Source organism: Grus americana, chromosome 1 (assembly GCF_028858705.1).
Source record: "Grus americana isolate bGruAme1 chromosome 1, bGruAme1.mat, whole genome shotgun sequence".
Taxonomy (NCBI): domain Eukaryota; kingdom Metazoa; phylum Chordata; class Aves; order Gruiformes; family Gruidae; genus Grus; species Grus americana.
Genome location: NC_072852.1, coordinates 51237150 through 51261040, shown reverse-complemented (window position 1 = coordinate 51261040; position 23891 = coordinate 51237150). Strand labels below are relative to the sequence as shown.

General features: G+C 43.2%; 1 protein-coding gene across 4 annotated transcripts in view; it reads right to left on the bottom strand.

Moving 5' to 3' along the window:
* CRADD (CASP2 and RIPK1 domain containing adaptor with death domain) overlaps window positions 1-20441 on the bottom strand; it is an 82727-nt gene extending 62286 nt beyond the window's left edge. For 2 of the 4 annotated variants that reach the window (XM_054827112.1, XM_054827104.1), the window contains exons 1-2: window positions 19979-20441; window positions 16176-16481 (exon numbers count right to left, since the gene is read on the bottom strand). In XM_054827112.1, coding sequence (XP_054683087.1) covers window positions 16176-16481; window positions 19979-20315 — 643 coding nt within the window. In that variant the 5' untranslated portion in view covers window positions 20316-20441. Of the gene's footprint in view, window positions 1-1771; window positions 2023-15726; window positions 16074-16175; window positions 16482-19978 lie in introns of those variants that run through there. The other 2 variants (XR_008577325.1, XM_054827095.1) reach the window with 2 other exon arrangements.
* Window positions 20442-23891: the final 3450 nt, after the last annotated feature.

Sequence of the window (23891 nt, the reverse complement as noted above, 5' to 3'; positions counted from 1 at the left end):
AAAATGTAAGAACAAGGCATCCCTGACACCATTTCCCAAAGACAAATAAGAAACTAGCAGATGCCACCTGGCACCTCTCTGTCCGGAGACAGGACAGCAAACGGGAGCAGAAAGAGGTCCTACCCCACTGTGGGGATTCCCCCAGTCAAGCTTCCTTCTCATGGTGCTGTGGGTGTCCAGCCTGACAGAGCCTGGCAAAGGCTAATGGTGAGTTCCTTGACACGGTGGGTATATTGAGCAAGACAGACCCAGCATGGCTGTCCTTTCATCATCTCTCATCCCAGTGGCTGTATTATGGAAATGCTGAACAAAACCTCAAGCATCTCTCCTTTTACAGCTAAGACTTCATGGGTAAGGAAGTTTTCTGAGCAACTGCAAGACTACTATAGGAGAAGGAATATTACTAATAACATAAGGGATCCCACAGGTGGAAAGAAAACATCAAAGCCTATATGCCCCTACAGCTCAAAGGCAAGGCTAAGAACATTGGTAAGTTTGTAACATAGGCTATGCAAGGATAGGATAGGATTATAATTAAGTCTTGAGAAAGCCCCTTTTTCAAAACCAAAGTGAGTAAATCAAGAAAACATAGCATGAGGAGTAAGCCCATCAGCTGTGGTCAGGAATCAGTGGGTGTCTGCTACACAGCTGCAATGATTTAAGGGCAAAGCAGTAATCACAACTGTACGTTACAGTTTATATCAGATATGTTACAACCTGGAAAAGATAAAAGACCATGATGGCAATCATGAATGTTACCACTGCAAAAGAAAGACGAAGAGCTTTTGTAGAAGGAGGATACTTCAGTGTCATTCTGATGTTGACAATTTTTAACACAAGGAAGAAATTATATCCAAAAACACAAGGAAGAAATTATATCCAAAAACTCAAACGTGATATCCGATTTCAGCGTCATGCAGAAAACAATCACGTAGATAACTCACAGCAGTTCCCTGTGGTGAGGCCAAGCAGGCAATTCTCCGTGCTTTACATACTCTATGTGCCAACATTTTTTTTAACCTTGTGATACCATTGGACTCAGAAGCTGATAAGAAAGGACATAAAATAATAACGTACCCACTCCAAACATCCTGACAAAGAAAGGTCCAAGTAATAACTTTGCTTTTAGATCTTTAAAGAAGATCAATACAATGATGTTCAGTTTGTTCACAGAAATGCTATTAAATTCTTCTCTGGTATGTATGACCAATGTGCTTTGCATCTCACAATTAAATCAACTATATGTTATAATGTTAACTGATCTGTGAAAGGGTTATGCATGTGAAAATAGTAAACTGAGAAGGAAAAACCTATCCAGAATGGGGAAAAGACTCTAAAGTTGTGGCTCAGACATGACTGGAACCAGATACATGGGCGTACATGGAAGGGGTATAGGATCACAAGTGGCTTTCCAGGGGTTTTTATACCCTGTTCCTGTATTAGCTTACTCAATCAACCAAAGGACTTAATCTATTCAGAGAGTAACTCTTCATTAATAATATGACAATAGAAATGCCTTTCTTGATGCACAAGATTGAATTAGCAGTCTGAGTAACTAAATGGTGGTAGCTCTATCTGAGGAAAAAGGGTTACAGCAACGATTTGTACAGTCGATATGAACTGAGCAATAAAAAAACCCAAAAAGCCACACTTACAGCATAGAATAGGAGAAAAGGACTTTGTTTATCAGTGCAAACCCTAGAGGTGTACAAAGGTTAGCTGGTGCCAAATCAGAAGGCTAATTAACACCTGGCAGTACAGAATCTCTTACCGCCTCCCTCTCCGCACCAGGAACAGGCATGCTTTGGGACTGTGTGTCTGCTCTGATGCTCCAGGATTAACAGTTATTAGATCGCCAATTCCAGGAATTCTGGTGTTCTCCAGTCTCATGTAGAAAGAGTTCATAATTACCCCACAGGCAGTAATGCAAGACAGCGATGAAGTCTGAAGATCTCCAGACTTGTCTGGATATGTGTACCTCAGACAGTGTTGCTGACATGATGACAGTTTCCCAGAATGAACCTACAAGGTAAGGACAGCACATACAAAAAACAACGTCTGTCTGTACATACACTGGAGAGTTTGCAATTTTATCTGGACAGCATATTATTTAGTACAAAAAGCACTAGTAATGCTGCACCATGCACAAGTAATTCATAACCCTTCATCGACTCACACCAGGAGGAATTGGTTGGCGTGAAAGCAGTATCAAGACGTGGCCATCCTGTATATTTCCTTGACTTAGACCTCTGAATCTTTATGGACAAAAGTTGTGCAATATTTGATAGCACTCAACATAAGAATGCTGAAGATGAAAAATGAAGCTGAAGAAGTGTACAGTGGTGAACTTCATCTTAGGGGTCACTATCAGGAAGGCTAAACACTAACAAATATACACAATCTAATGTTTAAGACCAATGTGAAAGGCTTATTATGCACAAAACCAAAAAGCTAGTTCTGCCTTTCCTAACATTTACAGATGATTACAGAAGACTTGCAGAGAATCTCATGGGATTACTGTTGCTATCAAGATTGAATTTCTTAAAAAAAAAGTCCCAAAGTGATTTCAGCACTTACCAAAGAGGTTTAGAATGGGAAGAAGTAGTATATTTGTGCAGGCAGAACAAGAAGAGGAAAACCCAGCACACTGCTTTCTTAATCAGAATATAATCCCTGTCAACAAAAATACTCAGTGATACAGGAAGAATTTTACCAAGTTCTTGGGCTACTTAGCAGTGGAAGTGAAAGCTGATGATCTTAAAGGTCTTTTCCAACTTAAATGATTCTATGATTCCAAATCATAAATTCATGGCTGTAAATCACAGTTCCCTTCTTATCTGGCTTCATAAAACAAACGGGGAGAAATCGTCTAAACCAGAGCCTGGTATGCCAAGAATTTTGTAAGAGGGTGCACATACCAGAGGCAAAATGAACACTGCAGTGGACATATAATCACACATATTGGCATAACATATGCCTCTAACCAACATTAGCCAGGAAAACACCTTGTCATGCAGCAGGCTAGAGCATGAAACTCAAAGTGAACAGCAGGGTTTACACTCCAATTCTTCCTGATATTAGTCTGAACAGAAAGGACCACACTACTGAGATTCACTTTTTCTCTAAATGACTTGATGTTTATTCTTTACACCACTGTTGGTGACAAATTGAAAAACAAAAGAAAAATACTAACAGAACCCAAAAAAGACACATCCAATCCTGTAATATCCCCCTGGACTCCCTGTGCGTCCTTCAGTGGAAACACAGTTCTTTTCACTCCTACAGGCTCTGTTTATACACTATGGCCCAATCCTGTGGATAATTAAAGAAAATTTAGATGCAAGTAATCTGACTGAGGCCAATGAGCATGCTAACATGCATACAGTCATACAAACGTTTGCAGGTTGAGTTTGACAATAAAAATATATTCGCTCAGGCCTCTTAACTAGCTATTTCAATTAAACAAACTTCAGCAATGCACATGTTTCCACTAACTGGGATATGGACATCATGTAAGATGACATCGCCTTCTGAAGTCTGAGGAGCTCCTTTCAGGCCTTCGTCTTGTGCAAGACATCAGATCAATGCAGTGCCATGCCAGCAGCTGGCCAACTTAATTTTATCTAAACAGAAGTATGGCAACAGCCTTCTAATAAAAGGGCAGACATTTGGTCTAAGCATGTATTACACATTTTTTCTTACGTATATTCTACCCATTGATCATATCAGAAGCTGAAAAATCCCTAACATAGATAACAACTTTAAATAGAGAAGTGAAGCGTATGTATTTTACTTTGCATAGGAGAAAGCAGATCATGCACTTAGTTGAACAATTTAAAGATACAATAACATTGCTATATATGAGAACTAGGATAAATTAAATACATAAACAAATAGCGATAAATGAAAACGAGATTCTCAGTAACAGAGTCAATTCTCCTAGATTCAGATGCAAGGAAGAAACACAGGTTTATCATCAATCCCCTTCCCCCAGGACAGGTCTGAATTATTTTGCTAAAATCCGGGCACAATTTCTGGGGAAAGTTAGGGCCGTTAAGAAGGGGAATCGCAAAGGCCAGCGCGCCAACTGAGAATCTGCCTCAGTTAGCCCCGATGAACCAAGGAGGAGAGGAACTCAAGCCCTATCTTACCTCTTTCTGGGACTTAGATACATATCTTTCAACTACTGGGAAGGACTTCACTCTAGTCAAAATTCAAGATTTGAGTGCTCTTTTGGAGCGATGCCTCCACCAAAGATTATTAAACACAGCTGAGGGGGCATATAAACCATAGATACGCTTACTTGGGAAGTGTCTAAGACGTCAAGTCACAAGGCGGTATCCCACCTGTTACGCTGTAGGGTCATATTAATACTAAACTATTCCATGTAAAGAGCTGCACCTCACTGACAGGTGCTGACAGGGACACAGCCCCATCTGAGATATGTGCGCCACGAACGCCCACAGGATTTGGCCCCGCGGGCGAGATCGCTGGAGAAACGCCTGGCCGCGTGTCCCGACGCTGGCCGTGAGCGAGGCGCCGCGCTGCTCGGCACTGTTGAGAGGCGGGCAGCCTGGGGCCTGCCCGGAGCAGGCTTTGAAGTGCCTGGGGAGCTCCGACAGCAAAAGCTGCAGTGCCCGGGGACCTGGCTGCGGGTGCAGCCAAGCAGCTTGGTGGGGAAAGTTGTAAGGCTTGCCATTTTGGATCTGGGTGCCTGCAAGAGGAATGTCCTAAGAATCCCAAGTTAATTTATGTCACAAACAGTTGGCTAGCATTTCTAGCTATAACCTGACATTGCTTTTAAAATGAGCATTTTGCAGGTGAACTCATCAGATCCACCATTAGCACATGAACTGAGGGGATGATGAGAGTGTTTTGCAACCCTAACTGCAGCAATGGCTGTTCAAGGGTATGAAGATAAAACTAATCTCATTTAGGATGTGGCAGAACTGGATCACAGAGAAATACATGACTTTTTAATTAAAAACAGAAGAGGAGTAAGAATAAAGAACATGTTGCTTTGAAAAGCTGAGCAAACACAGCCATCGCCTACAGTAAGTAAAAACATCTTTAAAGATATCTTTCTTCACATAGAAATACTAGAGTACTGGCTTTCCTTTTCATTCCAGCTTTCCTTTCTCAACAGTTATTTTGCTGAGGATCCATATGCCCCTGCTTAAAGGCAGCACCAGCTGCCCACAGAGGAAGCCTACCTCCCACCAGAGCTGGCCAGAGCCCCCCAGGGCTGGCAGGGGCGTTAGTCAAGACTTTACCTGTGTAAAGTCCTTTCACTCAACCATAGCACGTGTTTTATTAGAAAGATCCAAAGACTGAAACAGGCCATTCGTTAAAATGCTCAGCACCTTATTAAGTACAAATGAAAGGTAAGACTTTCAAAAGCATCAGCACAGGACTAAAATTGCCTTTTTTAAAGCCAAGGGGAGCTTACCCTTGACCTTGACGGGAGGAGGGTTGGGTAAGCTTGGGTTAACTATGAGTCCTTTTGAAAATCCCAGGCAAGGTGGTGAAACACTAAGATTAAGAAGGCTGTCAGAAGAAGTGGTGCACTAATGGCAATTTATTCCCCTTGACCTGATGCATTAATGCTTATTTCCTGCACACACAAACTGTGTAGTATAAATCAAATCCACTCCTTCTCTAAACGTAGATTGGAAGAAACACCGAAGCTTCACTTCAGTTGGCAGCAGAGGTGTTTGTCAAAACGTGTACAACTCCTTGCCAATATATCAGTATATGAGGGAACACAAATCTACTCACAAAGCAAGAGCAAGAAGAAAACTTAAAATCTGACAGTATACCGGAACGATGGTCCAATGGCTAACAGAAGCAACAAGATCGGTTTTCTGTTTACACAGACAATTGCCAAATAGATAAAAATTGGCTTTAAAAGTCTTGTATACAAAACTGTTAATCTTGTAACAAGATAAATTGCAGCTGCATCACTGTCAGGTAACAAGAAGTGATACTTGGGTGCTCTAGTTCTCATCCATATAAATATATCTATGGCCATAAACAAATGTGGAAGGAAAGCTTAGTTGCACATGGCAATGCAGGGAGGGCTTCAAGATGTAATAACCATGCATAATTAACTGTATTCCAGAGGAACTCCCTGACCTTTGCTATACAAGTGACATTTCCCAGTGAGAAGTCAGTCACACCACTGCTGATATTCTCAGTTGACAGGCAAAAGGAGTGCAGAGTCTGAACTAGCAATAGCTTTTCAGCTGCAAAAATGATTTTTATTCAACGGTCAAGACATGCTGCCACGCCAGTGTAGAGAAGTCAGCATAGCACCATTCCTTCACCAGAGAGAATGTTTCAGTCATCAGTGGCAAGACACTCGGACACTCGTCCCGCTCTGGTCAACCGGAGTCTGGCCTCTGACTTCATGGAGTCAGACTTTCACTGGCAGACACGAGTTAACATTTTTACTGAATTCGGATGGTTACACATGCAAGCTAAGGTGGGTGTGTTTCCTGCTTGGTGTTTGGGGTTTTTTTAAAAACAGCATTCACAGGCTTAGTTTATGGAAGACAATAGATTTTCCCCATGCAATGGACTACAAAAATGAAACAAACATTTTCAGATGGATCTCCAAGGCAATTCTGGAGGTGCTAAAAGAAAAGCTGGCCAGCTCAGAAGGAAAATATTAATGACAAAAAATGTCACAGAAAGAAGTCTACAAAGTCTTAAGTAGGAAGTTCTCTCAGTTACTCTGGAGCATATATTAGTGTATATCTATGGGCCACAAGGGCCACTAATTATGCCTATACTGAGGACATAATGCAAAAATAACAACCTCATCTTGCTTTTTCATGTTTCCAAGTGGTTTTATCAAGCTGCAGGATCAGGTCCTTACAAGAAAATTTCCAGTCTGTTCTAGAAAACAGTTATTATTGTCTGTACAAAGCTTTTTCAATGGTTCCCTTGCCACATCCTGAGACAAGACCAACAGTGGGAAGCTGACAACAATTAATAAAAGATCTCAAGGATAATAAAGGAATGCAACTATGCATGGTTTTGAAAATATAAGACACGGGCATGATTTTATCATACTGTGATGCAAGTTGAGGAGGAAAATGGACAGAGAATTAAGATATTTTGTCTAATGATAAACTATAGGTAGTGAACTCTGTAAGCCATTTAGAATGGATGTACCCCAAGATGAGAAACAGTACTCTGTGAAACAGAGATACTTAAATAATCAAAAAAGAAAAAAACCCCATTTATTTGCATGCAGCAGCATTCCTGATATGATGCAAATCTACATCTATATGTACCTATGAACATCAGATTTTGGGAAGAAAGGATTCCAAGAGTGCAGGTGTTTATGGACAAAATCACCTCATCCACTGGCCAGAAAAGGCTATTTCTATATTAGCAAGCAGTACAGAGCAATAGGGGACCTATAGACTGAAACAGATCATGCTGAGGATCTGGCGTTCAGACTACACACAGCCGGAAGGTTTCACTTCTAACTGGCTCTAGTCTGGTCCTATGGACTCTGTGAACACCTGGAGCACATTTTCCTGTTTAGATTCACCTGAAAGAAATCTAATTCAAACACTCCAACTCACTTAAAAAGCACATTCCTAATCTGAACTAGAAGTCATACATACATATCCAAAGTGTTCTATGTCAGCACCAGTTATATTTGGATTAAAATACTACATACTGAGTACACAGAGCGTGATGCCAAGCTTACAGAGTCATAGAGAAATTTAGGTTGGGAAGGACCTTTGGAAGTCATCTAGTCCAACCTCCTGCTCAAAGCAAGGCCAGCTTCAAAGTCTGATCAGGTTGCTCAGGATCTTCTCCTGTTGAGTGTTGACTGTCTCCAAGGACGGAGATTCCACAGCCTCTTTGGGCAACCCTACATGGGCTGCAACATCTGGCAGCCAGTGCTTAACCTGTGCTGTGCCATTTTTTTTCCTTATATCCAATCAGAATTTCCCTTGCTACAACTTATGGCTGCCACTTCTTTTCCTTAGGAAAGAGGTAGGAAGAGTCTGACTCCACCTTTTCTGAGGCTACTTGGCCTTCTCTTCTCCAAGAACAAACTCAGCCTTTCCCTGTACTTCATATTAAACTAACCACCTTAGTGGTGCTCCACAGGACTCTCTAGTTTGTCATTCTCTCTCTTGTACTGGTGGCACAAAGCTAGACACAGTATTTTAAATACAGCCTCCTATTACCAAGTACAGGGGAATAATCACTTCCCTCAGCCTGCTGGCTTTCCTCATACTGATGCAATCCTGCATGTGGTTAGTCTTCATCATCATACTTGCTGTCTATCAAGACATCCAGCTTCTTTTCTGCAGAGTTGCAACTAGCCAGTCAGTGCCTATCTTGTGTTATTTTGCAGGAATTTTGTATCCCAGGTGCAGGACTTTACACTTACTTCTGCTGAACTTCATGAGGTTCTTGCTGGCCCATTCATCCAGCTTGCTGGGATGCCTCTGACAGGCAGCCCTGCTCTCCTTTGTCAAATGATCCCCAGGGCTTGGAGTCATTCCTGCCTTCCTGCTTTAGGCACAGTTTAGAAGATGTCAGAACACAAAGTGTTAAGTGTGCAAACAAAGTTAATTCACCTACAAACTTCCTGAAGATACAGTCACTCCCATCACTCAGGTCACTGACAAAGAGGTTAAACAGAATTGGTCTGTCAGCCCTCAGGAACACGACTCGTAACTAGCCTCCAGTTAGACGGATGTTGAACCACCGGCCACCTGGTGGTCTGGCCCTTTTCCCACCCACTGTGCAGTCCACCCATTCAGCCCATACCTTCCCAGCTAGCCACAGCTACGAGACTGTGCTGAAAGCCTTGGTGAAGTCAAGTAAATGAAATCCACTGCTGTCATCTGCAGAGGCAGCCATTTTATCACTGAAGGCAAGAATCAAGTTGGTCAAGCTTGATTTACCTATGGTAAACCCACGCTGGCTGTTCCCAGTCACTTTATTGCACTTTGTGCATTTGGCTTACCAAAGCCTATCAAACATGACAGAAAACTGCCTCTCAAAGCAGTTCCCTCAGCACTCTCAGATACATCCCATCCAGCTCCGTGGATTTGTGTATGTCCACTCTACTCAGGTAGTTCCTAACTCAATGATTTCCTACTATAGACAGCATCTCCCTCATCCAAATTCCACTGCTGGGCACAGAGATCTGGGCCAACTGACAGCAGACTTTGCATATGAAGACCCAGCCTTTTCTGTGCTTTTCATCAGTGATTGCCTCAGTCCTCCTGCTGCTGCCAATGTACCTATAGAAGCCTATCTTGTCCTTCATATTCTTGAACGGTTTCAAACTCAGATGAGTTTTGCCCTTCATAACTCTATCCCTAAAAGCCCATGGAATACTTTTATATTGCTCCTGGGTAGTCTGTCCTCACTTCCACCTCCTAGACAATTCCTTTTTGTATTTGAGCTCAGCTGGGAGTTCCCCTTTCAGCCAAACTGGCCTCCTGCCATGCCTCCTGCTTTTCCTGTACACAGGAATGGACAATGTTTGTGCTTTGAAGAGGTTTTCCTTGATGATCAGTCAGGCCTCCTGGGTGCTTTTGTCCTTAGGAACTGTCTCCAACAGTATCTCATCAACCAGTTTCATGAACAAGCTTAAGTCAGGATCTTTACTCTGCTACTTGCTTTCCTCTCTTCTCTCAGTATCTTAAACTTTAGCACTGCATGGTAACTGCAGCCAGGACTGATATTAACAAACACATCCCTAAACAGTTGTTCATTGTTTGTGAGTAACAAGGCCAGGAGAGTACCTCCCTTAATCTACTCATCAAGATATTGTGCCTTTTTCATTCCAGAAGTCTCTTGGATTGCCATACTGTGCCACATTCCCAGTAAACACCAGGGTTGTTAAAAGTTTCCCTGAGAACCAGGATTTGCAATAGAAGCACTCTTTTAAGAAGGCTTCATAGGGAAATTCGGGTTGGAAGAGACCTCAGGAGGTCTCCTGTCCAACCCCCTGTTCAAAGCAGGGTCAGCTCTGAGATCACACCATGTCACTCAGTATTCTATCCAGGTGGGTCTTGAAAACCTCCAAGAATGAAGACTACTCAACCTCTCTGGGTCCCCGTTCCACTTCTTGACTGCTCTTATGATGAAAATCTCTCCTTATAGCCAGAGGTCTGAACCTCCCATTTCAACTAACACCCTTCATCTCTCATCTTCCCACCATGCATTGCTGTGTAGAGCCTATCCCTGTCTTCTCCTGATATTCTCTTTGTAGGTATTGGAAAGCTCCTATCAGGTCCCCCTGAAGCCTTACCTTCCCCTCTTGATTGGGAAGCCCTATGAAAGATGCCACCACAATGTCTCCCTTACTGAGCTCCCTTCTGATCCTAACCCATAAGCTCTTGACCAGCCTGCTGCCCAGGCAATAGCAAAGCTCTGTGCATTCCAGATAGTCCTTTGAAGAGACTGCAACACATCCTTATCCAAGAACCTGAGGCCATGCACTGCTGCACTGCAGTTGTGTGAACCATCCCACCATACCTCTGCAAATCCAATGACATCACAGCGCTGCAACTGTGCAGACTGCTACTTCCTCCTGGCATGCCTGCTGGTAAAGACACTTTTGTCCCACGCTGTTGAGTCAATCCCATCTGTCCCTAGCAGTCCCCATTTCTTGAAAAGGGTCATGTGGTCATAGAGTCCAAAGTGCTGCCATGACACCAGGTGCACAGACAGGTGTGAATATGCAGGATGGATCCACCCCTGTCCAGGTTTTTCCCCTTGAATGGCAGGATGGAGAACACTGCTTGGGCTCCATCCCTTCACACGGGATCACTGAACCCCACAGTCATCCTTAATCAGCTGAAGTATCACTAGTGCCCACATGAAAGAGTAGCAGTGTCTGATGATTGGCCAGGCCTTGGAAATCCCTGTGATGTCCTGAATCCAGTCCCTGGGGAAGCAGCAAACCTTGGAAGTCATCAGGTCTGGTCGGCAGATGGGTGTCTCCATTCCCTGCACCAGGAAGTCTTCAATCCCAATTACCCATTGCTTCTCAGAGTCAAAAACATAGATGTAAGGAGCATAAACACAGCTGCTTATTAACATGGCAAAAAAGCAACACACCAAATATTCCTTAAACTGTAAAAAAACCCCAAAACAACCACCAACAAAAACCACCAAAACCAGAAAAGAAAATCTTACATTCATACACACATTAAAACCGAAATACGTACACAGAAAGCTCTGTAGAACTGGGAAAGTTGATTACTTGTCCATATCATGATGCATGCTATTAATATTGTGTGCACAGACCTTTAATGCCAGACTTCACAGATCTCGCTGCGGTCAGGAGCAAAGCCAAAGCCATAAATGTAACACTCGATTTTCAGGGGAGATGGGAATGTGGAAAAGAGTTTGGGAAATTCTCCTACGAGGATGACTTTGAATCTTTCCAGAGAACATTTTCTACAGCCTCCAGGCATTGGGATGTGGCACAAGGGCATTCCTTCATCTCCAGGTCAATCCAGTGCAGCCAAGGCTGCTAAGCCCATCCCTTTCCTTCAGACATACATGGGAGGAAACTCCCCCTTCTGTCACTGGACTATACAAGAGAGGGGAGGGAAAGAGAAGAAAGAAAAAAAAATACCGTCTTCTGTCCACCATTTTAGAGAGAAAAAAGGAATTCATCACCTGCTCTCCTATCTGACATCCAAATGGAAAAGGCAAGAGACCAGGCTGTTTCCTCCCTGCATTAGACGTGAGAGGAAGCAGGATAGGAAGAGGGCAGGAAGCAGCCAACGAAAGGTAAGAAGAGATGTTAAACTTCCCCATGCCCTAATGGCTGTTGCATTTGAATCTGAATTCTTAGAAACCTACACCCCAGCTGTGGAAAAAGGAGTTTGGGGGGGAGGGCAGGATGGCTTTCTCAGCAGAAGTACATGTTTAGCTCTGTTTTGTATTTGCATGCTTCATCCAAAGTGTTACACAACATGAAGCTTTATATAGCTATATGAGAACACACACTCCCCACACATCCAGGGAAAAACCCCAACCACAAATCAAAAACCTCACCCAAGTCTAACAGAACTCTAATGCAAACTGCTGACTAGGTACCACAACAACAAAATCATGCATTAGAAAATATTCCTTGTTTAGTTGTGAGAGAACAGCTTTCCCAGGACAATTCTCTGTAACTCCATGCCTCAAATTCACTAGCGTTTGCCAGATAGGAACGGCTGCTGCAGAATTCCTTTGGCAAATGCTGTATCCCGGACTTTTCTCTTTCTCAATATGCTGTGATTTCCTGCAGAGTGGAGAAATCATCTATACTACAAAGAGGTGCAGTACTAACACTTTTAGAAGTAAAGCATTTTATAGCAACATATAGTATAGAGAGAAATATAATACTTGGCCAGAGAAATTCCCAAGCAGAGACTAGAAAAACTTTCTGATAAACAAACGCTGTCAAAGCTTATATTTTTTTACTCAGTGCAAAAAATATTGGGTAACTGTTTGCTGTTCCTAGAAAGAATGGAATTCTGTTGCCAACAGCTGTAGCTCTTTTTGTAGGAATTATACTACTATATTGAAGATTTATGTTCCTGACAAAGACATAAAGTTATCCAAACTAGGGCAGAAAAACCAGAATAGTCTTTTCCTAACGAAACAGACCCACATAATTTTTGTTAACTCTTAATACGGCAGAAGTTTTGATCTTCAAAACCATGAACTCAGGCTGCAGTCGATGTTTATAGTAATTAAGTCTTGCAATGCCACTCTGCACAGAGTGGCTTGTTTTATCATAGGCTCTTACACAAGCAAAAAACACACCCTATAATCTTGAAATCGATTAAAGTCATAAATATTTACCTCCAAAAGCATATGACTAAATTTTCTTCTTGACATTTTGGGGTTTTACAATGATGCTTTCCCTACCTCAAGAAAAGGTTTCCCCAAAGCTGTGGCCATCTGACAGATCCATATGAGAGAGCAGAAAGGTGACCCTAGGCAAAAGGCTGTTCTGTGCATAAAGTAAGCAAGAGGGAGGAATCTTGGGTCTCTCTGCTGCAATTATATAGATGCAAGTGGCCCTACCTGCCTGCATGTCATTCCCCTGATTTCTGTGGAAAAACTAATCATTGTGCTCTGCAGGATTAGGGTCTTCTGTGTTCCTTGGAACTACAGCAGATAACAGTATACAGAACTATTTTTTTTTTTATAAGTCAAACTGACGTTCAGCAATAAAACTCAGGATATCACAAGTTTTAAAGTTCATTTATTTGCAAGCAGCCAAACAGCATACTCTGGGTTGAATCCTGGGCCAATTTCCAGCTACACTCTACGTTGCTCCGTGAACATTACACCAAGTTACACAACCTGGATTCAATAAATCCATTGCCTTGGAAGAATTTTCCCAAAGGCTCCCGACGAGTCAGTGAGTGGCAGTGTCTTGTTTAGGTCTCAGACTTCAGCTTCCATTTCATAGCTGCTCGGTCCACCAGATCATATTTACACTACATCACCAAAAATGTTTTTATTTCTGTCCTTCTGAAATTCTGCTTGTTTGGTTCGGTTGGTTTGTTGTTTGGGTTTTTTTTACTAGGGGAAGAAAATAAATTAAAAGCTTCTTAACAATTACAGTTGTGATTTTTTTTTTTTACCTGGGAACCAACAAACTATATTTCTCAGCTGAAGCAAAGATAGAAAGTCTGATCTCTTTGAACAAAATGCACAATAATCCAAAGGCCTACATAGAAAAATCACTGTGCATGTGCCACAGTTTTTAGATTCAGATAGAGAAAACCTAATAGTCCACTTTTACTGACTTTAAAAATCCTACATGTAGTCAGTGAGAAGTGAAAGACTATAAAATAAAACCCTCCTTGCCACCAGTCCTTAGTCCTGCAAAAACTGAGGATATTTTGCTTGAGTAAACAGAATTTTAATTGAGCATAAACAAGTGAACAGCAGGCATGCGATTTCCATAAGTATGCATGATTCAAAGGAAAAAAAGATTTAAAAATCTGGGGCCATAAAACCAACTTCAATTTTAAAAGTTTTAGGGTCTAAAAAAAAGGTAGTGTGTATGTGGCAGGCTTTTTTCACTACAAATGGATTCATCAAAAAAAAAACCCCTGCCACTGACAAATCATCATTTTAAGAACTGTTTCCAATAAGGCAGAAGTTATCTAGCATGGCACTAAAGAAGACATTTTATTTTAAGTATGCTTATAGTTTATTAGAGCAAATAGTTTTTTCCATACTTAAGGCCAAGCATATGCTCAAGTACTGTGCCGAGACAAAAGCTTACAAGTTTGTTGTTTAGAATGCAAAGCGAGGCGTTTTATCCCAAACCACATTTTCTTGCATGTAATCAGCACTGATGATACCACCGTAGTTTCCAATTCATTCAGCATTTATCAGGGCACAGATGTTGCTCTCTTTCTTTGGCTTCTAAAGAACATGCCTAAATATTAAAACCAATTTGGCTATCTGTCTCTTATCCTGTTCTGACATTCTCTATTGCCACAGTAACCTTTAATCTAATCTGGAAACCTTTTCTAATTTACACACACAATTTGGCAATAGGATTATCAAGTACAGGCAGCTCACTTGAAACCAGAGAACCCAATATGCATAAATCCAGCACATTAGTCACAAGTGATCAAGAATGGGAACAGGCAATCCACAAAACAATCAAAAGAACAAAAATCAGAAACAATTTTTCTAGTAACAAACTGTGCGATCCTGACTGTACTCGATGGCTGTGTGTGCGTTTCTGGAACTGTAAGGATTATTCAGCAGCTTAACCAGCAATTAGCAAACGAACGGGCTGATTTGTAAGGCAAATAAAGAGCATTAGCATGACAGCATTTGTCATAACAGCGAGCAAGGTCTTTTCCAACGCAGTCAATGCCTCAAGTTTGCGCTGCGCCGAGAACTTGCAGTGTTTTCCCCTATGGGCAGCACAGGACATTTATTTCCCAAATTCTGAAAATTATTTACCCATTTCAAAGCAAGCATAAAGGAACCTCCACAGAGACCCAACAGAAAGACAAGCTGTCATGATATTCCATTAAAAATCTCCTAAGGTAAGATAACATCAGATTTGTCCAGCAGATCTTGACAAAACATTCTTGAACATGCAGCTAACTGGGACGCAGGTGCACGTGATGGTCAACAGGTCTTAGTTACCCATCTTCACAGGCTTTCAGTCTCACGCAAAGCACACTGACACTGGAAAAATCACACATTGTGTGCATCAAAATATGTATGACCAAACTCAAATGGGGCAGGGTGGGGTGGAGGGCTTGGAGAAAGATTAATCAGACTGCCTGGAAACGGTGCTCCCAAGTGAGGACTATTTCACTACCCTGCTGGTAACAGGAGGTTAGCAGCCAGTGGATGCTGCCAAAATCTAGGGCAAGAAATGTGCGTTTTAAGCAGTCGTCTTGACCTCAAAACAGCTCAACAATTGCATGCGGGGATTGGTAAAGAAATCACTTCCGAACAAACATCAAGTCCAGAAAACTAGTTTGAGAAGTACATTTAAATGTCAGAAAGACAGAGAGTTGACTAAATACGATTATATAACACCCACTAAATTGGTTAGCTTCTAAATTTGTTTTAAAACTAAGCAATGGCTAGTAATTTTAGAAGTAATGATCCTAGATAATTGTAATCCAGTAAACATAATAAACTAAATAAATCTAAATTAGCGTATGGTACTAAATCAAGATGACATTAAGATCATAATAAAAGTAAATAAGTAAAAATTCTGTCAATATGAACATTCCAGAAACAAGCCACTGTAAAACATACATAAGCCAAACAATAATCAGGTATGGATGGTGAAAAGACTCTTCTGCAGCTAGTCAAAACTACTTTTATAGTCTGTTCCCTTTGAGGTAATGGAGTCTGGATCCTCCTACGTGCCAGCCTCTCCGAAGGCAGCCCCTCCTGCTGTCTCCTGGTATCCTGAAACTCAGCCCTGCTCACTCCCCAAACTTTGCAATACTTCCTGGCGTTTGGCTGGCTTCCAGGAAATTCAGGCTGTCCCCTTTTGTTTGTATGTTGCTCCATATCTACACCATGCATAACTTGAAATTACTGGTACATTCAGTACTTTCAAAATTGCATCTTGAGAGCAAGCTTCAAAATATCAGCAACAAAAATCCTGGCCTTACCTGCAGGATCTTGTACTGTCATTTCCTCACGCTTCACCATCAGCTTGTCTTTAACCCATGGGAACTCCTGTAAGGAGTCCAAGAACACATCAAAAGCCTTGGGTCCTCTGGTGGGGAGAATATCAAGGAGCATCATGGTTTTCCTCTGACTGGTAGTTTGGGATTGTATTTCTTGAACATGATTGTCTGTTAGAATCCCTTCTTGGTAGAGATACTGAATAACGACTCCATCCACCAGCACCTCTGTGCAGAGCTCCAGGCGCAGGGAACGTAAAAGCTGCTTGTCTCTGGCATCCATCTGGCAACCTAAAGCATGAGAAAAGGAGTAGGGAAACACGTGAAGATTAAAATACTTCAACCTTTAACATCCAGAAGTGATGTCTGATACCTGGCAACCTTTAGAAAGAATGCCAAACTCAGAATTACCAACCTGGGAAAATTATTACTGATCCCCGCCACCTTCTTTCCACTCAGATTTCACAAGCTAAAATGCAGCCATTTCTAGGAAATATTAGATAGGAAGAGAACCGTTGGCATTGTGAAGACCAGTCCTTTGCTGCAATAAAACCCATGCCAAATAATCCCACTTGCTATCTGGTCAAGGTCCATACTAAAGGCAGCTACAGCATTTGCCAGTCCTTAAAAAAAGTTAGATGTCCCACCTGACCTCTGTTACTGATGCCTCTGATGCTATTGCTGTTGCAGCAGTGCAATAGCAGCAGCAGGACTGGTAGATGCACCACAGCCAGGCGGCAGGGACAGAGGCGGCAGGTAGCTTTGGCCTAGGCAATGCATTTTCATTTTAGGAGGGCTGGAAATGTACCTTATGTACCAGGTCATCCTTCCCCCTGACTCATCCTGGAAGGCTGCTCTGGAACTCAACTGATCTGGTGATGAGAAACTTTCTTCAAATTTCCATCTCAAATTTATCCACCTTCTATTTATAGGCATTTGTTCTGCCAAAACTGTTCTTTAGCTCTTCTCCCTCCCTGGTATTTACCCTTCTAATGTGTTCACAGGAAGCAATCGGATGCCCTCTGCCAGCTTTCATTTCACTTGACTAACACTCTGACTAGACAAAAGCTGGAAAAGATGCATTTTATAGCCACTCTGCAGAAGATGAATCAAGGTCCAGAGAGACCAAGCAACTCATCCAAGATCATACCGGGAGTCTGTGCCAGACCTATGAACCGAATCAAGATGTCTAGCCTAGACCTTAACAACAAACATATCCCTAGGCCTATTAATGGCACTTGAAAAGGAAAATGTCAGACTAATACAATTAAATACTTTCTCATGACTAAATAATGAAGTAAAAAAACTGCAGCAGGTGTTGAGTGTGATTACCAAGAGACTTTCTGATAATTAAACTAGAAGCTGCTGCTCAAACAGCTAGACCTTGCAGAAACTGTACTTCATTTAGCTTGAGGATATAAGGAGATAGAGATTTTCAAAGCTTTTGTAGGAAACCTGCTAAAATCTTTATATTGTGAGAGGTGCCTACTGACTCCCAAGGCCCCATCAACGGCTTGTTAGTTGACCTGGTTGTTAAAATCTAGGGCAGGCAACCAACAGAACATACAGGCATGTAAATGGCATCTTGCGCAGAATGCAAGGGCCTGGGACCCCGAGAGAGACTGGAAAACCCTGTCTGTGCACCCTCCGATAAAGCCACTTTCTGAAAATGTTTCCCCTGAGTGCTGAAAGCATCACTGGATGGCACCTTCCCAGGAGGACTCCATCTTTCCTGGGTTACCCAGTATGTTTTTCATACACTGAAGTGAATTCTGAGGCACCTACCTTCTGTCTAGAGGTCATTTGGGAATCAAACAACAGCTATCCCAGCACATGTCCTTAAACAATACTAGTTTGCTAAGCATACCTCAAACATCAAACTCCATCATGGAGTGAGACGGTAGTGCAAGCAAGGAGATGAAAAAAGAGCAGGCAAGAAAGAGAACTGGATTTCCCCATTTGATGTTAGGATGCTCATTTTGGACAGATGAAGCTGAAGATTCTGGTCTCTAACACGCACTACCTTTACACCACTGGGAGCAGTCACTGGACTAAAGCAAAATCAGCTAAAATTCAAGCAGCAGATCCATTTCTCTGTTCCAGGATTCCCTGACCCCCCCGACCTCCTGAAGCGCTTGCAGAGTTCAAGACAGGCACCCAGCAGCAGCTCTGAGGGTGTTGTCTCAACCCAGGCAGAAAAATGTTTCAGATGCAACAAAGCTCTTGTGCTTCACATTCTGCACGGGCCACCAAGAGTCCCTGTCCAGGAGCCTCCTCCTTCATGTGCCAGATGAGGAACATCGACTTCTCCAGTCACTGTAGAGCATTTGATGAGTTCCCCTTCTTCACCACCAAAGTGGTCAACACTTTTTAAAAATAAGGCCTTTTCAAACCATCTCAGTTTGCACCTTCACGCACTGAAAAATGCCTATCAAGCCATGAATCCAAAGGGGAAATTTCTGCTGAAAAAGGCCTCTGGCTCACTGACTGCAGAGTGAGCACAACTGAGGTTTTAAAGTGCTTAACACAAAGGGCCCCTAACACCAAGGTCACTGGCCCAGTAAACTTCTAGGATGAGGCGTATTGATTTTTAAGGTCTTTTTAAAGATTAAGTATTTCTTTGTATGTGTTTACCATGAGAAGGAAATGTCTGAGTCAGGAACTAAGCAGCCAGATATGGAAATGTATCGGGATTTTGGTGCATAACAGCACAGGGACAGAGTTTAGTGCAACACAGGATTAATTTAAATTCATTTTAATTGCAGTCTATATCTAGGGATCCAAAGTAAGCTCTAAAATAAATTTTCTCTGGTAATGCTGGTGCTAGAGGGAAAGCAAAAAGATGAGACGTCGTTTACCCAAAAGATGACATGGCTCAAACCTTCCCCAGATACTTCTAAAAAGGCGTCCTTTCCATTGCAGGGCCAAATTTTAAGAAATATAGCCCCATGTCCTGCTGAACGAGCAAGTCCTTGACTTACCACCACACCAACACAGGCAGGTTTGCATTTTTCTGGATTTGACACAGAATCTGTCCATGAATGGGGATAAAACTTTTTGAAAGCCTTGACCCTAAAAAGACCCCTTCTGATCCTAAAAAGAGCATTCGCTTAGTTCTTGGCTAGAAACACTTTGGCATTTTCCCAAACACCAACTGCACTGGGCTGCTTATGACTGCGAGTACGTCCCCATGTGCCTGCTTAGCTAAGAGTAAGGTCCGCCCTGCCTAATCCGTGCGCGATTCTGGCTATTCACAGCATGCCTACACGTTAAAAATCTTCCCAAAAAAATCAAGTTTTGCTTTTAACTTCTCCCGTGTAACCGAGGTCTGGAAGCTGCTGCTCCAGCCGCAGTCAGGGGCCGGCTGCCCGACCTGCTGGCACCCAAGCCCCGAGCCTCCCGCCGCGGCTCCAGACCGACAGGCAGCAGCACCCCGGCCTTCCTCCCCTCTCCCCTCCGCCCTCCCTCCAGGCACGGCTGCTGCAGCGGAGGCGGGCGCTGCCGCCGGCCCGCGGCCCCCACCGCCCCGGCCCGCCCCGCGGAAGCCCGTCCCCCACCCCTGCCCCGCAGCGCGGGGGGTCGCCGCCGAACGGCCCCTCGGCACCGATCGGGCTGACGTCTTTACTCCCGCTTCCCCCTCGGCAGCGCCCGGGACAGCGGGCGGGGGGAATCGGGCCGGGCCGAGCCGAGCGGGGCCGCCAGCACCATACGGCGGAGCGGTCGGGAGAGCGGTCGGGGCGGCGAGCGCTGTGAGGGGAGAGCCCCCTCCACCCTCGCCCCGTACTTACAAGAGGGAAGTGGGGAACTACACAGGGCGTCCCGGCGCCCGCGGAGCCTGCGCGGGGAACACCATCTTTGTTGAAGGCAAGAGGGCTTCGCCGGAAGCGGCCGCCGCCGCCCTGCTGCGGGCCGGCCGAGGAAGGGCCGCCGCTGAGGGCGGGGGGGGCGCAGCGGCCGCCATGTCAGCTGTGGGCAGCGGTGCAGGGCGGCCCCGCGGGTCGGGACGCACGGCTGCGTCCCCCTCGCCTGCCGGCCGGGGAGGTGGGCCTCGGGGCGGGGGACGTGGGGGGTCTGCTGCGGGGCTCTGCGGTGCGGGAGCGCTGGCAGCGCCGACCCGGCCCCCATCCGCGGCGGGACTGGCTGGAGCGCCCGGCGGCGGCGAGCTTCGCGAGTGGGTGTCCGGCAAGGGGAAACAACCCCAGACAGGACTGTCAGCAGGCGTGTAGCCGGCCCCACGCGAGATCGAGAACGGCCTGAGGGAGAGAAGCCGCCACGCAACCCCGCCGCGTCCCATCCGCTGCTCGCTGCCGAGGGGCTGCCGGGGGCGGGGGGTGTCGGCGAAGGAGGCTCCTTTCCGGGAGTTTAAAGGACCTGCTGGCTCTCAGCATCTGGGCGAGAGAGGGGGTTAGCGACTGGAGGAGTTGTATCTAAAATTAAGTTAGAAATTACAAAAAACTGAGTTTTTGTGGTATTAGAAACAGCTGATCTCATTACTCTCTAGGGAAAATGGTTCCTATTTGCGAGTATATGCTAAGCCAAACTTCATCCAGGTGCTGGTATCATCGTATCAAACACACAGCAATATTATATCAAGTGCTATACATATTTAGCTTCATTACTTTCATCTGAACGGCCTAAAAATGAAGAAGGATTCATAGATGAAAACCATTTAGTAAAGTACGATCCAGCTTGTGTCTACCACAGTGCTATGCACATTCTCGTAGGTTTATTCATCTATTATTGAATACAAAAACATCTCTTTCACATCATTTTATATGACTATTTCAAACCAAAGTATGGTAGAAGAGAGAAAACTGTGATTCATAGAGCTATAAAAATGAGGTGGTGTCATTTCCTATCACGTATCATTGAACTTTTTTCCATCTTTACGTAGGTGTGAGGTGTCACACGGGCCTAAGCAATGTCAGCCCTTTTCTTTCATGTCAGGACCACAATAGTGATGAAAGAAAAAAAAAAAAAAACTTGCAGAGTTGGAATGCGCTACCTTGAAGCTGCAGGGAACCGCAGCGAGCTGGCAGTGATCTGCTCAGCTCACTAATACATACCCTCTGGAAAAGCAGGAAAGGTGGTTGCTGCAGCTGCTGCTAGAAATGTTGCCACTGTGTGAATCCCATTTGTACGTTGGTATTTGGAAGATTTCAGGGTATTTGGAAGTTAGTTATGGAAACCTTTACATGCCTTTCCTAGATATTGTACCCAGGAAATATTTGCCATGGAAAAATATAACTGAAAGTGTTATTGGTAGAGCTCACATACAGTATATGCTCAACATATGTATCTACAAGATTTTGCATAAAGATACACACTTAGTCACGCTCAGAAAGCTTAGATCCTTTTCCTTTGATTTTTCCTGTGGCTGACAGCAAAGCTGAGAATTTCTGTGGACGCAGAATATAAATCACAATCTTAAAAGCAAAGTTTGTATGCTGGATTTAAGAAATGTTTAAGAAATACATATACATTTATTATGTGGCCAGCTTCTGCAGAGATGCTACTTATTTGGCAATTTTAAAGCAATATTTTGGTCTAATTGACATAATGCTTTTATCTAGGATTATTTCCAGATAATAAATTTGATACATTGCTCTTACATAATTGATAAATAATATCTTATTCCAGTACATCTATCAAACCAAGGTAAATGTTTTTTGTCTTAGGCACACATGTTAGTCTTCTAGGAACACAGACATAAACCATTTAAATATTCCTATGGGTTGTTTCAGAGTGATGCATTAAAATAGTTACTATGACCTCGACAACACTGGAAACCACACAAGTAAGTCATCATCGGTAACCGGAAGACAGAAAGCATGCTGCTATTGTAGCCGAAATACAGCTGAGGTGCTTTTAAATTTTCATGTCATGGATAGTTTGTAATACCAGTTGTGAGAAAATACATTTGTAAACAAACCAGCACGAGGGAGCAGAGGATACCACAAACCCATCTATATGATCATTCCTCAGCACAGCACTGTAGAGCCGCCAAAAGTTTCCCTTCTTAGCTTCTTGTATTTCTGATTGCCAGCTTTTTTCTTTCAGTCACGATCTAAGGAACTGTATTATATCTGCAACTGGAATGACGAAACTTGGAGACTTAAAATATCACATTATTGTGATCCTGACAGCTGCATTTAATTGCAGATAATGTGCCTACATTTTAAAATAGAAAATGAAGACAAGCAGTTGCATCAGTTGCATTTACTATATTTTTTTGCCAGATGAGACAATTAGGATTATTTATTTTAGACTGTCCAAGAATGTCTTAGAAAGTTAGCAAAACATATGGATATGCACAGAGCAACTCCAGTTCCCACCCAAGTAAATGGTAGCAGTGGTACAGTCAGCGTTTAGTCACGTCTTTGCTTGCAGTCTAAACAGAGATGGAAAGAAGGAAAGCAGTGGAAGGAAACAGATAAGCCTGGGAAGGAAGCGGATAACAACAGAGGTCCAAGTCTGATTAAAGGGAAAAATCTGGTGTTTCCTTTTCCTTCCACTAGTGTAGAACTAGTGCTGCAAATTCACTAGTGGAAACTGTAAATGTGCTACTGGTGTTTTAGGTTCTTCTTTAGCAATGCACCCCAGGTGTTGATTGTACTCTGCAGTTACAGGATAAGGATGCACACAGGTAATACTGTAAATCCAAGGAAAGAAGCCCTTAAACTTTTCATTTTGGTTCTGTTTGGGTTCAGCCCTGACTGAAGTTCTTCCAGTTCAGTTCTGGTCCAAGTATGTGTGTATATATATATATGTGTGTGTGTGTATTTTAGCCAGTTTGGGTTCAGCTCAGCTCCCCGATAACTCTGCTCAAATCTCAAAGGTAACCATGTAGATTAAAAAAGTATTTCCTAGACTTTGCAGATCAGTGGACCACGGTCAATCCCACACATCAGTATCATCAGACTCTTAGACTTGAAACCTTGTTCTTTCTGGTTCTGTGGATTAGGGAATCACCGGTGGTTGTCAAGCCACACTTGAGGACTGCTGAATTCGGGGTAGCAAGTCCAAATCTGTGGGAACCACGCTAAGTGGCGTCTCTTCTGACAATGCTATTCTCTTTACATGTGGGTTATTCTGGGTCAGAATACAGATTTTTAGATTTACCATATACTTTTTTAAAGCTCACTTAAAAGTCCCAAATCTTTCTGGAAACTGTACAAAAATGAGATTTAAAAAAAAACCCTTTTGAGAGGATTCTTTATGCTAATTAGAGTCAAGCTATAGCCTAGCATGTACGTATTTTCTTTGTTTTCTACAGACTAATTTGTTTCTGCTGATAACAAGAGCCAAAATGTGCTTTTAGAACTAGTGCAAGCAGATTTAATCTATTAGGACTATGCTGTTTTCAATTGTCTGTAGGACAGCATTCCAACTTTAAGGACAAAAGAAAAGAAATATGAGCCTCTAGGTTTGTTTATTAAAAACACATCTAATTGGTTAAATCTCCCACAAAACCTCTGAAATGAAGATGAAAAGAAAGAAAAATATATTATATGGTTGCCTGTCATTTTTAGAAAGAAGAGCACAGAAAACATTTCTGAATGTGATGTATCTCAAAAACACTCTTAGAATACAAGTCAGGGTGGCCCAAACTCGGTGGCCTGAAGACGAGATGAAGGGCTCGCAAGCCATTGCCGTCCACTGCCGCCCCAAGCAATAATCCCCTCCCTTCCTCCCTCTCCT